At 46.0% G+C, this 15,069-nt stretch overlaps 1 protein-coding gene across 1 annotated transcript in view; it reads right to left on the minus strand.

Annotated features, from left to right (window-relative positions):
• The window catches only part of LOC140727493 (junctional adhesion molecule B-like), an 82,394-nt gene that overhangs the window by 32,779 nt on the left and 34,546 nt on the right, over positions 1 to 15,069 (minus strand). The window contains exon 2 of the mRNA XM_073044849.1: positions 11,559 to 11,624. Within this exon, the coding sequence (XP_072900950.1) occupies positions 11,559 to 11,624 (66 nt within the window). The remainder of the gene's footprint in view (positions 1 to 11,558; positions 11,625 to 15,069) is intronic.

Below are 15,069 nucleotides of genomic sequence, written 5' to 3' on the forward strand. Positions count from 1 at the left end.
CATCGCCTTTCAAAGGTTTCTGGGGAGGCATGTGCCAGTAATGGAGCCGAATTCACATCGAAACATACAGTGAAAACCTTGTTTGCATTATCGACCCACCAATTTAAACTCTCCTCTCCTCTCTCATTTGACGAGCTTGCAAGGAAGGTGTAGAGGGGAAGGAAAGGTGACCAGGATGCTGCCTGGATTACAGAGCCTGTGACCGTAGACTATGGGACATGGGAGCAGGATTGGGCCAATTGGCCCATCCAGTCTGGGCCCTCTTATTCTTTTAAACTCCAGCGAGTACGGGCCCAGATCCGTCAAACGTTTTGCAGACATTAACCCTTTCCTCCCTGGGATTACTCTCATGAACCTCTCCAATGTCAGCACGTCCACTCTTAGACAAGAGGCTCACAAAACTGCCCACAACACAATGTGTGGTCTGACCGATGCCTTATGAAGCCTCAGCATTAACTCTTTGCACTTATATTCTAATCCTCTTGAAATTAATTCTAACATTACATTTGCCTTCCTTACCACCGACTCAGCCTGCAAGTTAACCTCCGGGGAATCCTACACAAGTGTCTTTGCATCTCTGATTTCTGACCTTCCCGGTAGCCAGCCATTTTAATTCCTATCCCTGTTCCCATTCTGACATGTTGGTCCACAGCTTCCCCTGCTGTCATAATAAAGTCACTCTCAGGTTGGAGGAGCAACACTTCATATTCGGTCTAAGTAGCCTCCAACCTAATGGCATAAAGTCTGATTTTACAATTTCTGGTAACCTTTTCTCCTTTCCCTTCCCTCATTCTGGCCTCATCCCTCTTCTCCTCACCTACTGATCATCTCCCCCAGGTACCCCTCCCCCTTCCCTTTCTCCCATGATCCACTCTCCCCTCCCATCAGGTTCCTCATCCTCCTGCCACCTCCCAGCTTCTTACTTCATCCCCCCTCCCCTGGCTTCACCTATCACCTTGTCCTCCATCCCTTCCCCCCCGCCATCTTCCCTCTTCTTTTCCAGTTCTGATGAAGGGTCTTGGCACAAAAGGACAACTATTTATTCACTTCCGGAGATGCTGCCAGACCTGCTGAGTTCCTCCAGTGTTTTTGTGTTTTGAGGTGAAGATAGTTTTAAGGTGCTTGCAAACAGGTACCGAGGGGATGTCAGGGGTAAGTTTTTCCACATGGAGAGTAGTGGGTGTGTTGAATGCACTGTTGGCGGTGGTGGTGGAAGTGGATACAATAGGGTCTTTCAAGAGCCTCTTAAATAGGTACATGAAGCTTAAAAAAAAAGAGGGTATGCGTTTGGAAAATTCTAGGCAGCTTCTAGAGTAGGTTACGTGGTCGGCACAACATTGTGGGCTGAAGGGCCTGTGATGTGCTGTAGATTTCTATGTTCTGTGTGCTACAGGAAGAAGTTGGGCAAACTAGGACAGGGTCATTTTCCCCGACGCGGGACAGAATTCAGATTCATTTATCACATGTACCTCAAAACTTGCAGTGAAACGTGTCATTTGCACGAACAACCAACCCAGGGGTGTGCTGGGGGCAGCCCACAAGCATTCCAACACAATGTCCCACAAAAAGCAGTGGATATGGCCCAGTCCATCATGGGTAAAGCCCTCCCCACTATGAAGCACATCTGCACGGAGCGCTGTCACAGGAAAGCAGCATCCATCATCAGGGACCCCCACCAGCCTGGCCATGCTCTTTTCTTGCTGCTGTCATCAGAAAGGGGGTACAGGGGCCTCAGGACCCACATCACCAGATTCCGGAACCGTTATTACTCCTCAATCATCAGGCTCTTGAACCAGGGAGGATAACTTCACTCACCCCATCACCGAACTGTTCCCACAACCTGTGGACTCACTTTCAATGACTCTTCACCTCACATTCTTGATATTTATTGCTTATTTATTTACCTTTTCCACTTTTGCATTTGCACAATTTGTCGCCTTTTGCACACTGGTTGTTTGCCCGTCCTGCCTGGCGTGGTCTTTCATTGACTCTATTGTGTTTGTTGAATTTACCGACTGTGCCCCGGAAGAAAACAAATCTCAGGGTTGGACGTGGCACCAAAATAACGTGCCCACCACGTTCAGCAGCACAACACAACAGCAAAACAAACTCTGCAACAACAGCCAAGCAAAGCCATTTCCCCCGCGACCACCCACACGCACAGACAGGCCTCCTACCCCAGGACAGGCCACTTCCAGGCTCCTACACCCAGTCCCTGGTCCCGGATTTGCAGGCATTCGGCATCGACATCCAGATCCACACCCCCAAATTTGACCTCTAACCTTTGCACTTTGACCTTTAGTATCAACCCTAGGACACCCTGAATTGTTGCTAATTTACCATCCAGCGAAACAATAACCATGAAGACAGGCGATGGATGAATAGTAGAGTGTATCCTGACTCATTACATCATCAAGACACCAATGCCCAAAAACAGAGGCGGCTACAGAAAGTGGAGGTACCCCAGAAGACTTAGGTCCCACAACACAAAGTTCAGGACAGTTATTACTCTGTAACCATCAGGCTCCTGAACCAACGGGGGATAACCTCACTCACCGTTAACTCTGAACTGACTCTGTCACCCACAGACCGACTCAAAATCGGGTTTATCATCACTGACATGTGCCACTAAATCTGTTGTTTTACGGCAAGATACATAGAGCTAGGGTGCCTAAGACTACTGCACAGCCACACTGGAGGTGAGTGGAGAGCGAGTTTGTAAATCTGGCAGAATCAAAGGATGTTGGGAATGGCGAGGATGGAATGGCATGGGGGTGGTGTGACACAGGCAAGGTCATTTCATTCCAAGCAATTGGTTTATTGACTATTACAGAATGTCTCTCTGGTGCTTCCTGCTCCCCTCCACTATCCCTTCCTCTTTTCCCAACCATGATTCCCCTCTCCCTGCCCCCTTCACTTTCTCAGTCCACAGTAGAGACCCATATCAGAATCAGGAACTGTTCCTAACCCTAACTGTTAGCCTGGAGAATGTGGAATCGATATGGATAGAGCTGCATAACACTAAAGGGCAGAAAACGCTGGTGGGAGTTGTGTACAGGCCACCTAACAGTAGTAGTAAGGTTGGGGATGGCTTTAAACAGGAAATTAGAAATGCGTGCAATAAAGGAACAGTAGTTATAATGGGTGACTTCAATCTACATATAGATTGGGTGAACCAAATTGGTAAGGGTGCTGAGGAAGAGGATTTCTTGAAATGTATGCGGGATGGTTTTCTGAACCAACATGTCGAGGAACCAACTAGAGAGCAGGCCATTCTCGATTGGGTATTGAGCAATGAGGAAGGGTTAGTTAGCAATCTTGTCGTGCGAGGCCCCTTGGGTAAGAGTGACCATAATATGGTGGAATTCTTCATTAAGATGGAGAGTGACATAGTTAATTCAGAAACAAAGGTTCTGAACTTAAAGAAGGGTAACTTTGAAGGTATGAGATGTGAATTAGCTAAGATAGACTGGCAAATGATACTTAAAGGGTTGTTGGTGGATATGCAACGGCAAGCATTTAAAGATCGCATGGATGAACTACAACAATTGTTCATCCCAGTTTGGCAAAAGAATAAACCAGGGAAGGTAGTGCACCCGTGGCTGACAAGGGAAATTAGGGATAGTATCAAGTCCAAAGAAGAAACATATAAATTAGCAAAAAAAAAGCGGCACACCTGAGGACTGGGAGAAATTCAGAGACCAGCAGAGGAGGACAAAGGGCTTAATTAGGAAAGGGAAAAAAGATTATGAGAGAAAGCTGGCAGGGAACATAAAAACTGACTGTAAAAGCTTTTATAGATACGTGAAAAGAAAAAGATTGGTCAAGACAAATGTAGGTCCTTTACAGTCAGAAACAAGTGAATTGATCATAGGGAACAAAGACATGGCAGACCAATTGAATAACTACTTTGGTTCTGTCTTCACTAAGGAGGACATAAATAATCTTCGGGAAATAGTAAGGGACCAAGGGTCTAGTGAGATGGAGGAACTGAGGGAAATACGTGTTAGTAGGGAAGTGGTGTTAGGTAAATTGAAGGGATTAAAGGCAGATAAATCCCCAGGGCCAGATGGTCTGCATCCCAGAGTGCTTAAGGAAGTAGCCCAAGAAATAGTGGATGCATTAGTGATAATTTTTCAAAACTCCTTAGATTCTGGATTAGTTCCTGAGGATTGGAGGGTGGCTAATGTAACCCCACTTTTTAAAAAAGGAGGGAGAGAGAAACCGGGGAATTATAGACCGGCGAGTCTGACATCGGTGGTGGGGAAAATGCTAGAGTTGGTTATCAAAGATGTGATAACAGCACATTTGGAAAGAGGTGAAATCATTGGACAAAGTCAGCATGGATTTGTGAAAGGAAAATCATGTCTGACGAATCTTATAGAATTTTTTGAAGATGTAACTAGTAGAGTGGATAGGGGACAGCCATGGATAGGGGATGTGGTATATTTAGATTTTCGAAAGGCTTTTGACAAGGTCCCACACAGGAGATTAGTGTGCAAACTTAAAGCACACGGTATTGGGGGTATGGTATTGATATGGATAGAGAATTGGTTGGCAGACAGGAAGCAAAGAGTGGGAGTAAACGGGACCTTTTCAGACTGGCAGGCAGTGACTAGTGGGGTACCGCAAGGCTCAGTGCTGGGACCCCAGTTGTTTACAATATATATTAATGATTTAGACAAGGGAATTAAATGCAGCATCTCCAAGTTTTCAGACGACACGAAGCTCGGTGGCGGTGTTAGCTGTGAGGAGGATGCAGGGTGACTTGGATAGGTTAGGTGAGTGGGCAAATTCATGGCAGATGCCATTTAATGTGGATAAATGTGAGGTTATCCACTTTGGTTGCAAGAACAGGAAAACAGATTATTATCTGAATGGTGGCCGATTAGGAAAAGGGGAGATGCAACGAGACCTGGGTGTCATTGTACACCAGTCATTGAAGGTGGGCATGCAGGTACAGCAGGCGGTGAAAAAGGCAAATGGTATGTTGGCATTCATAGCAAAAGGATTTGAGTACAGGAGCAGGGAGGTTCTACTGCAGTTGTACAAGGCCTCGGTGAGACCGCACATAGAGTATTGTGTGCAGTTTTGGTCCGCTAATCTGAGGAAAGCGATTCTTGCCATAGAGGGAGTACAAAGAAGGTTCACCAGATTGATTCCTGGAATGGCAGGACTTTCATATGAAGAAAGACTGGATCGACTAGGCTTATACTCACTGGAATTTAGAAGATTGAGGGGGGATCTTATTGAAATGTGTAAAATTCTAAAGGGATTGGACAGGCTAGATGAAGGAAGATTGTTTCTGATGTTGGGGAAGTCCAGAACGAGGGGCCACAGTTTAAGGATAAAGGGGAAGCCTTTTAGGACCGAGATGAGGAAAAACTTCTTCACACAGAGAGTGGTGAATCTGTGGAATTCTCTGCCACAGGAAACAGTTGAGGCCGGTTCATTTTCTATACTTAAGAGGAAGTTAGATATGGCCCTTGTGGCTAAAGGGATCAGGGGGTATGGAGAGAAAGCAGGTACAGGGTTCTGAGTTGGATGATCAGCCATGATCATACTGAATGGCGGTGCAGGCTCGAAGGGCCGAATGGCCTACTCCTGCACCTATTTTCTATGTTTCTATGTTTCTAAAACATTGAGTGTACACTTTCAGTCTCCAGTACCTCCACCCTCAAGGTAGTAATGAGAAGACGACACAACCTGGAGGTTGGAGGTCTTTGACTCACATTCAAGGACACTTTAGATCTCTTATTCTGTATATAACTGCAAGAAAATGATTTCCAGGGTAGTATTTGGTAACATTATTGTATTTTGGACTCCGTAAGGGGGTTCAGCGTCTATTCAAAGACTCAGTTCAAAGCCTGCTCCAAGCCCTTGACAATACAATAGGATGGGCTAAGCTACGTAGCACTGGAGAATGTTCTGGGAAGCTTCGCTGGGTTGTTGCCATGGATACATTTGCGTGGACAGGTGCCATACTCAATGGGTTTAGAAGATTTCATTTGGGAAATCTCAGCGGGACAGAGGCCAAACACAGGCAAATGAGACTGACCTTGGTCAGGCTGAATGAGACGGACTGAAGGGCCCGTTAGCCTGCTGTTTTAAACCCTGGAAGGGCAAGAAGCAAGCTTAGGAGGACAGGGCACTCCGAGGGGGGTTGAGGGGACTTTTGCACAATACTGTGGTAATAAACCCGATTCTGTTTAGTTGGTGTTTCCCTTGTGGATGTTGAGTCCCTGATGCTCTGTAAGTTTTTCATTACACCTGTACACACAGCAAGACAATAAACCCCACGTCGACATAAAATGATCCAAAGCACTCCACAGGGGGTACTTTAACAGCTGGAAAGTACCATCCACTATCCATGCCTCGGAAAATTTTATAAGCCTCTTTTGGGTCTCCTCCCAGTCTCCGATAACGTTTTGGGCCACGAGTCTTCACCAGGGTCCTTATAGTCTGCCCAAACTCCCCTAACAGCTCGTACTCTCTAATCCAGGCAGCATCCTGGTAAACCGCTTCTGAACCCTCTATGCCCTCCCTGCAAGCTCGTTCGGGAGGTCAAATGTGAGTGTCAAGTTCAAGTTAGGTCAGCCCGCGAGCAGGAGAGGTGGGGGGGGGGGGTGTGTGAACACAGTACAAACTGCCTCCAGACAGCAACATCTTGAATGAATTCTTTGTGAATCCACTCCTTTCAAACCGGAGTAACACCTGCCTGCAGACAGACAGGAAAAATTTCAAACGTGCTTCCCTCCCTGCCTCCTCTCTCACTTCCCCCTTCACCTACCCTGAACAACTTCAGGCCTAACCTCTTCAGAGATTGTTTCATTAAAAGCTGGCTGTACACTCACCAACCCCACCCCCATCCCCCACCAACTCGTCACTCCCCTTCTATTTTACTTTCCCCTGATACAGAAACTGGACGCTCTCCAAGGCAACGGGTATGAAAGCGCTTTTCCACTCTGGTCAGGCTGCTGAACTCCTGTCCAGTTACTGTCTGTGAGAAAGCAACATCAGCTGCTAACTCAGCGGCATTTTGAATAATCCTCGCCTCAAAGGAAAGGAGCCGTGCTTTACAACATGATGTTTAGCGAAAGAAACAGCTCATCCAGCTCACTAGATCGTAGGAGGCCTGCAAGAGCGGATGGGGAGGGTGCGGAGGTGGTTTCCAGGGATGTTGCCAGGGATGAAGGCAATAGCTGGGATTGTTTTCTCGCAGAATGGTGGAGGCCGAAGGGAGATTTAATCGAGAGAGCACAAAATAATGAGGTAGAATAGACAGATGGAATCACTTTTTCTTAGCAACAAGGCCAAGTCAGAAGCGTAGATTTGTTTCAGAGAAGAATTTTTACTCGAGGAGATAGGTGGGAAGAGGAGAAAATTGTAGATTTCAAAACTTCTGTCTAGAGAGTGAGGTGAAGCCACAGACTAGGTTGAGGGCCAGAACTAGGATTCCAAGGACCGTAACCCAAAATACCACGGGATACCGTGGGCCGAAAACTGGGAAGTGGGATTCAGGTGGACATAGAACAGTAAAGCTCCGGAACAGGCCCTATGGCCCACAATGTCTGTGGCCAAACATGATGCCAAATTAAATTAATCCCATATGCCTGCCTGTAATCCAATCACAAACAAGAGAAAATCTGCTGCTGCTGGAAATCTAAGCAACACACACACACACAAAAAAGTGGAGGAACTCAGCAGGCTGGGCACCATCTAGGAAAAGAGTACAGTCAATGTTTCAGGCTGAAAACTTTCTGCATGACTGGAGAAAACAAATGCCTCCCCCTCTACCACATCTGCTCTCAGGATGGGGCTTTTCATTCTAGGATGAAGGAGATGTCCTCCTTTTTCAAAGAAAGGGGCTTCCCTTCCTCCCCCACCAACGCTGATCTCAACCGCATCTCTTCCATTTCACGCACGTCTGCTCTGCCCTCACCCCATCCTCCCTCCACTCTACCAGGGATAGGGTTCCTCTTGTCCTCACCTACCACCCCACTGGCCTCTGCTTCCAGCACACAATTCTCCAGAACTTCCGCCACCTCCAATGGGACCCCACCACCAAGCACACCTTTCCTTCCGCCCCTGCTTTTTGCTTTCCACAGTGATCACTCCCTACATGACTCCCATGTCCATTTGTCCCTCCCCACTGATCTCCTGGCACTTATCGATGCTCCTGGTGTGTCCTCCTATACGGCGGTGAGACCTGATGTAGACTGGGAGACCGCTTCACCGATCACCTACGCTGTCCACCAGAAAAAGCAGGATCTCCCATTGGCCACCCATTTTAATTCCACTTCCCTTTCCCATATGTCCATCCATGGCCTCCTCCACTGTCGTGATGAGGCCACACTTAGGTTGGAGGAACAAAACCTCATATTCCTTTTGGGTACTTCCAACCTGATGGCATGAACATTGATTTCTCAAACTTCTGGTAACGCCCCACGTAACACCCTCTCCTTCACCATTTCCCATTCCCCTTTACCACTCTCACCTTATCTCCTTGTTCACCCATCGACTCCCTCTGGTGCTCCTCTCCCTCTTCTTTCTTCCATGGCCTTCCATTTCTTTGACTAATTTACTTCCCAGCTCTTTACTTCATCCCTCCCCTTTCAGGTTTCATCTATCACCTGCTGTTTCCCTCTCTCCCCCCCCCCCCCCCACATTTTAAATCTACTCCTCAGCTTTTTTCTCCAATCCTGCCGAAGGGTTTCAGCTCGAAACATTGACTGTACTCTTTTCCTAGATGGTGCCTGGCCTGCTGAGTTCCTCCAGCATTTTGAGTCTGTTGCCTGCATGTAATCCCTCTGCCTCATTCCCTGCTTGTCAATGAGCCCATCTAAACCCTTCTCAAACTTTGCTATCATACCTGCTTCCATCATCTCCCCTGGGAACCTGTTCCAGGACCCTAACCGTTCACTGTGTGTAACAAAAATTGTCTTATAATTGAGCTTTTATCTTTCCTCTCTCACTTTAAAGCTGTGCCCTGTAATATTTGACTTTTACACCATGGAATATAGACTGACTTTCTACCGTATCCACACCCAGTGCCAACTTCATTGGTACATCTGCTCATTAATATAAATATCTAATCAGCCAATCATGTGGCAGCAACTCAATGGATGAAATCATGCAGACATGGTCAAGAGGTTCCAGTCTTGTTCGGACCAAACATGGGGAAGACTTTGACTGTGGAATGATTGTTGGTGCCAGATGGGGTGGCTTGAGTATCTCAGAAACTGCTGATCTCCTGGGATTTTCACACACAATCTTTAGAGTTCATACAGAATGGTGCAAAAAAACAAAAACCTCCAGTGAGCAGAAGGTCTGTGGGTGAAAACGCCTTGTTAATGAGAGAGGTCAGAGAATGCCCAGACTGGATCAAGCTGACAGGAAAGCGACTGCAACTCAAATCACCACACGTTACATCAATGATGTGTGGAAGAGCATCTCTGAACTTGGAACATGTGGAACCTTGAAGTGGTTGGGCTACAGCATCAGAAGACCACACCGGGTTCCTCTCTTGTACCTAATAAGATGGCCACTGAGTGGGCCCCCCCCCCCACCATTTAGCTTCTGACACTCTAGAGAAAACAGTTCAAATTCTCTAATGCAGGCAATCTCGTGGTGAACGTGCTCTATAGACCGCACATCCTTCCTGTAATGAGTCGTGTAGAACTGTACACAATATTCCAAATGCGACCTAACCAAAATTTTACATAGCTGCAACATAGGGTTATAGAAAAGTACAGCACAGAAACAGGTCCTTCAGCCCATCTAGTCGTGCCAAACCATTTAAACTGGCTAGTCCCATTGACCTGCACATAGACCAGAGTTCTCTATACACCTACCATCCAGATACCCAAGTAAACTTCTCCTAAACGTTGAAATCAAAATCACATGGACAACCTGCGTGGGCAGCTCGTTCCACCCCCTCACCCACCCTAAGTGTAAAGAAGTTTGTCATTTTCCCCTTAAACATTTCACTTTTCTCCCTTAACCTACAACTCCCTAGTTGTAGTCTCATACAACCTCACTGGAAAAATCCAGCATAAATAAGAAGATAATAGAAAATAAATAAGAAGAGAAAATAAGAAGTCAGACATTGGCTACATCCTTTAAATTTGAGGAAACTTGGCGATCCTTTATTCATTATTTTCAAAGGCTCCGACTTATGGCCCTTCCAGTTACCTTTTTGAAGTTTTGGATTTGATCAGAAAGTTTTTCTTTTTTTTCCTGCTTTTACTCTCAAGATGAGCTGCCCAGTTTTTTTTTCCTACTTTTTTTTTGTTTTTTTTGTGTTTTGGGTTTTTCCCCCCAATGTACATTCCAATTATAAAAATTTCTTTATCTTTTTCCTTCTTGTTATGGATAAGAGGAGAATCAATGATCTCTTTTTTATCAAATTTAAAAATATTAAATTTTAAAATTTAAAACTTTTAGATTAATTCTATGTATGATTGTGATAATTTGTATTTTTCCTTCTATTTGAATTGTTATTGATATAGATTTTTGAGACAATTCTCCTCTTGTTTATTATACACACACACACACACACTTTTTGAATTAACTAATAAAAAGATTGATAAAGAAATAAAGTTATTACCCTGCAAACATCACGCAACTACAATGCTGAATTAAGTGTGAAAGCTATTGAAAAAGTGCAGCGCGCGGAAGCGATAAAGTGCAAGATCACAGTAAGGTAGATTTTGAGGCTAAGAGACCATCTAGGAGATGGTCGTAGGAGAGGGCCGTTCAATGGTCTGATATCAGTGGAACAGAAACTGTCCTTGGGCCTGGTGGTTAGTATTTTCTGACTTTTGTATCTTTTCCAAATTGGAGAGAGGAGAAGAGTGAATGTTCAGAATGGGTGAGGCCTTTGATTATGTTGGCTGTTTTACTGAGGAAGCGAGATAAACAGAATCCACAGAGGGAAGGCTGTTTCCTGTGATCTGTATCCAAAACTCCCTGCAATTTTGAACTCTAAAGGGGACAGTTCTAACAGTGGGACAGAAGCCTAGTGGTACGTGCTTTGAGGCTTTTGTATCTTCTACCCCATGGGAGAGGGGAGAAGAGAGACCATCTGGGGTAGGGCATTTACCTTGGCTGTTTTCCTGAGGTAGTGGGAAGCGCAGACAGGGTTTATGAAGAGGAGAAGGAAAGGGGAAAGGGTACTGGGTATAGTAATGAGGGAATGGGATTGCTCATCCAGAATGGGCGGCAAGAAGGGAGATTATGCACAGCAAAGGGAGCGCAGAATGTAGGTGCATGGAGAATAGGGATTGGGGAAATGGCCCCAAGGTATTACCTCTCTGGGAACAGACATCGACTCGATGGGTTAAATGGCCTCTTTTTTTGCAGAGGTAAAGAGAGATTGGGACAGTTGCCCAAAACCTTTGTCAGTGAGTCACAGTCTGATGAGGAGAGCAAGGGAGAGGTGGAGAGGGGGCTCTGGAGCTCTAAATAATAGCCAGGGAGGGAATGACTTGCACCTGGGAGGCAGCAGAGCGCAAACTCAAGCCCAGAGGGTGATACCAGTACGGCCTAACACTTACCGCCATGCTCGTTCACTTCGATGTCATGGTTCGAAGACAGGATCTGGACCCCGCTGGTTCGATGAACTGAAAACAAAGAAAAGAAGTGAGGGTTTGCTGAGCAATGTTGCCAGGTACAGATCCAAGTGCGTTGCCAATCCCACTGTCCACTGAACATCACAGGTCCAAGCGCATTACCAATCCCACTGTCCACTGTACGTCACAGATCCAATCGCGTTGCCAATCCCACTGTCCACTGAATATCACAGGTCCAAGCGCATTACCAATCCCACTGTCCACTGTACGTCACAGATCCAATCGCGTTACCAATCCCACTGTCCACTGAACATCACAGGTCCAATCACTTTGCCAATCCCACTGTCCACTGAACATCACAGGTCCAAGCGCATTACCAATCCCACTGTCCACTGAACATCACAGGTCCAAGCGCATTACCAATCCCACTGTCCACTGTACGTCACAGATCCAATTGCGTTACCAATCCCACTGTCCACTGAACATCACAGGTCCAATCACTTTGCCAATCCCACTGTCCACTGAACATCACAGGTCCAAGCGCATTACCAATCCCACTGTCCACTGAACATCACAGGTCCAAGCGCATTACCAATCCCACTGTCCACTGTACGTCACAGATCCAATCGCGTTACCATTCCCACTGTCCACTGAACATCACAGGTCCAATCGCATTACCAATCCCACTGTCCACTGAACATCACAGGTCCAAGCGCATTACCAATCCCACTGTCCACTGTACGTCACAGATCCAATCACTTTGCCAATCCCACTGTCCACTGTACGTCACAGATCCAATCACGTTGCCAATCCCACTGTCCACTGAACATCACAGGTCCAAGCGCATTACCAATCCCACTGTCCACTGAACATCACAGGTCCAAGCGCATTACCAATCCCACTGTCCACTGAACATCACAGGTCCAAGCGCATTACCAATCCCACTGTCCACTGAACGTCGCAGGTCCAATCACTTTGCCAATCCCACTGTCCACTGTACGTCACAGATCCAATCACGTTGCCAATCCCACTGTCCACTGAACATCACAGGTCCAAGCGCATTACCAATCCCACTGTCCACTGTACGTCACAGATCCAATAGCGTTACCAATCCCACTGTCCACTGAACGTCGCAGGTCCAATCACTTTGCCAATCCCACTGTCCACTGAATGTCAGATCCACACGTTACCAATCCCAATGAACATCATAGATCCACACGTATTACCAATCCCACTGTCCACTGAACATCATAGATCCAACATACTCACTACATTCTCTTTCATAGGGACGTTCACAGGAGAGGTTTAGAGGGTTATGGACCAAACGTGGGCAAATGGATGCCCCTTGGCATGGATCAGATGGGCCAGAGGGCTTGTTCCCATGCTGTATCACAGAGGCATTGTGTGCCCAAACAGGGACTCACCCAGACACACAAGAGATTAGATTACATTTGCTTTACTTGTCACAGGCACTCTGAAACGTAGAGTGAAATGTCCTGTTTACATCAACGACCAGTCCAGTATAGTGTGCAGTTTTGGTCCCCTAATCTGAGGAAAGACATTCTTGCCATAGAGGGAGTACAGAGAAGGTTCACCAGATTGATTCCTGGGATGGCAGGACTTTCATATGAAGAAAGACTGGATCGATTAGGCTTATACTCACTGGAATTTAGAAGATTGAGGGGGGATCTTATTGAAATGTATAAAATTCTAAAGGGATTGGACAGGCTAGATGCAGGAAGATTGTTTCTGATGTTGGGGAAGTCCAGAATGAGGGGTCACAGTTTAAGGATAAAGGGGAAACCTTTTAGGACCGAGATGAGGAAAAACTTCTTCACACAGAGAGTGGTGAGTCTGTGGAATTCTCTGCCACAGGAAACAGTTGAGGCCGGTTCATTGGCTATACTTAAGAGGAAGTTAGATATGGCCCTTGTGGCTAAAGGGATCAGGGGGTATGGAGAGAAAGCAGGTACAGGGTTCTGAGTTGGATGATCAGCCATGATCATACTGAATGGCGGTGCAGGCTCGAAGGGCCGAATGGCCTACTTCTGCACCTATTTTCTATGTTTCTATGTCGAAGGGTGTGCTGGGGGCAGCTTGCAAGTGTCACCATGCTTCTGCTGTTGACATAGGTAACCCACAACTCACTAACCCTAACCTGTACACGTTTGGGATGCGAGAAGGAACAGGAGCACTTGAAGGAAATCCTCACCATCACGGGGAGGAGTACATACTCCTTAAAGACAGGGGTGGGAATTAAACCCAGTCGCTGATTACTGGCACGGTTAAGTGTTATGGTAACCACTTCACCACTGTGCTGCCCAAGTGACCACGGATACTGGAAATGGAGCAAAAAGACAAAGTGCTGGAAGAACTCAGAAGATCAAGCAGCATTTGTGGAGGCAAAGGGTGGTGGGAGTTTTATTTAAGTTTGCTGACAACCCCACTGTCGTTGGACGAATCAAAGGTGGTGATGAATCAGCATATAGGAGGGAGATTGAAAATCTGGTGGAGTGGTGCCTCTAACTCAATCTCCACAAGACCAAGGAGCTGATTGTTGACTTGAGGAGGTGAAAACTGGAGGTCCATCAGCCAGTCCTCATCGGGACAACCAGAGGTGGAGAGGGTCAGCAACTTTAAATTCCTCCGTGTTATCATTTCAGAGGACTTGCCCTGGGCCCAGCGTGCAAGTACAGCTGTGAAGAAAGCACGACAGCACCTCTACTTCCTTAGAAGTTTGCTAAGATTCAGCACGACATCTAAAAATTTGACAAACTTCTATAGATTTACAGTGGAGAGTATATTGACTGGCTGCATCACCGCCTGGTATGGAAAATCCTACAAAAAGTAGTAGATATGGCCCAGACCATCACAGGTAAAGCCCTCCCCACCACTAAGCACACCTACATTGGAGAGTTGCCGCAGTAAAGCAGTATCCATCATCAGGGACCCCCACCACCCGGGCCATGCTCTCTTCTCACTACCACCATCAGGAAGGAGATGCAGAAACCTCAGGAGTCATTCCACCAGGTTCAGGAACACTTATTATCCCTCAACCAGAGGGAATAATTTCACTCAACTTTACTTGCCTCATCACTGAACAGTTCTCCCATTCAATTGACTCACTTTCATGGACTCTTCACCTCATGTTCATGATATTATTTCTTATTTATTATGACTATTACTTTTTTTTTCTTTTGTATTTGCACAGTTTATTGTCTTTTGCACACTGGCTGTCCACCGTGTTAATACAGTCTTTCATTGACTCTAAAAAGTCTGGCGACCCTTTATTCAATATTTTCACATGATTTAATTTATTTTTATTTATTTATTTTTCTTCACTCTTTTCGGAAAATCCTTATCCGTGAAGGTTCAGAGATGACTGGAAGGATATTTTTTTTTCTCTCTCTTTTTAAAATTTTATCCTCAACTGGACTGCCCAATCTTTCTTTTTCTTTCTTTTTTCTTTCTCTTTTCCTTCGTCTTAGTTAGTTAG

This window comes from Hemitrygon akajei, chromosome 5 (assembly GCF_048418815.1).
Source record: "Hemitrygon akajei chromosome 5, sHemAka1.3, whole genome shotgun sequence".
NCBI lineage: Eukaryota > Metazoa > Chordata > Chondrichthyes > Myliobatiformes > Dasyatidae > Hemitrygon > Hemitrygon akajei.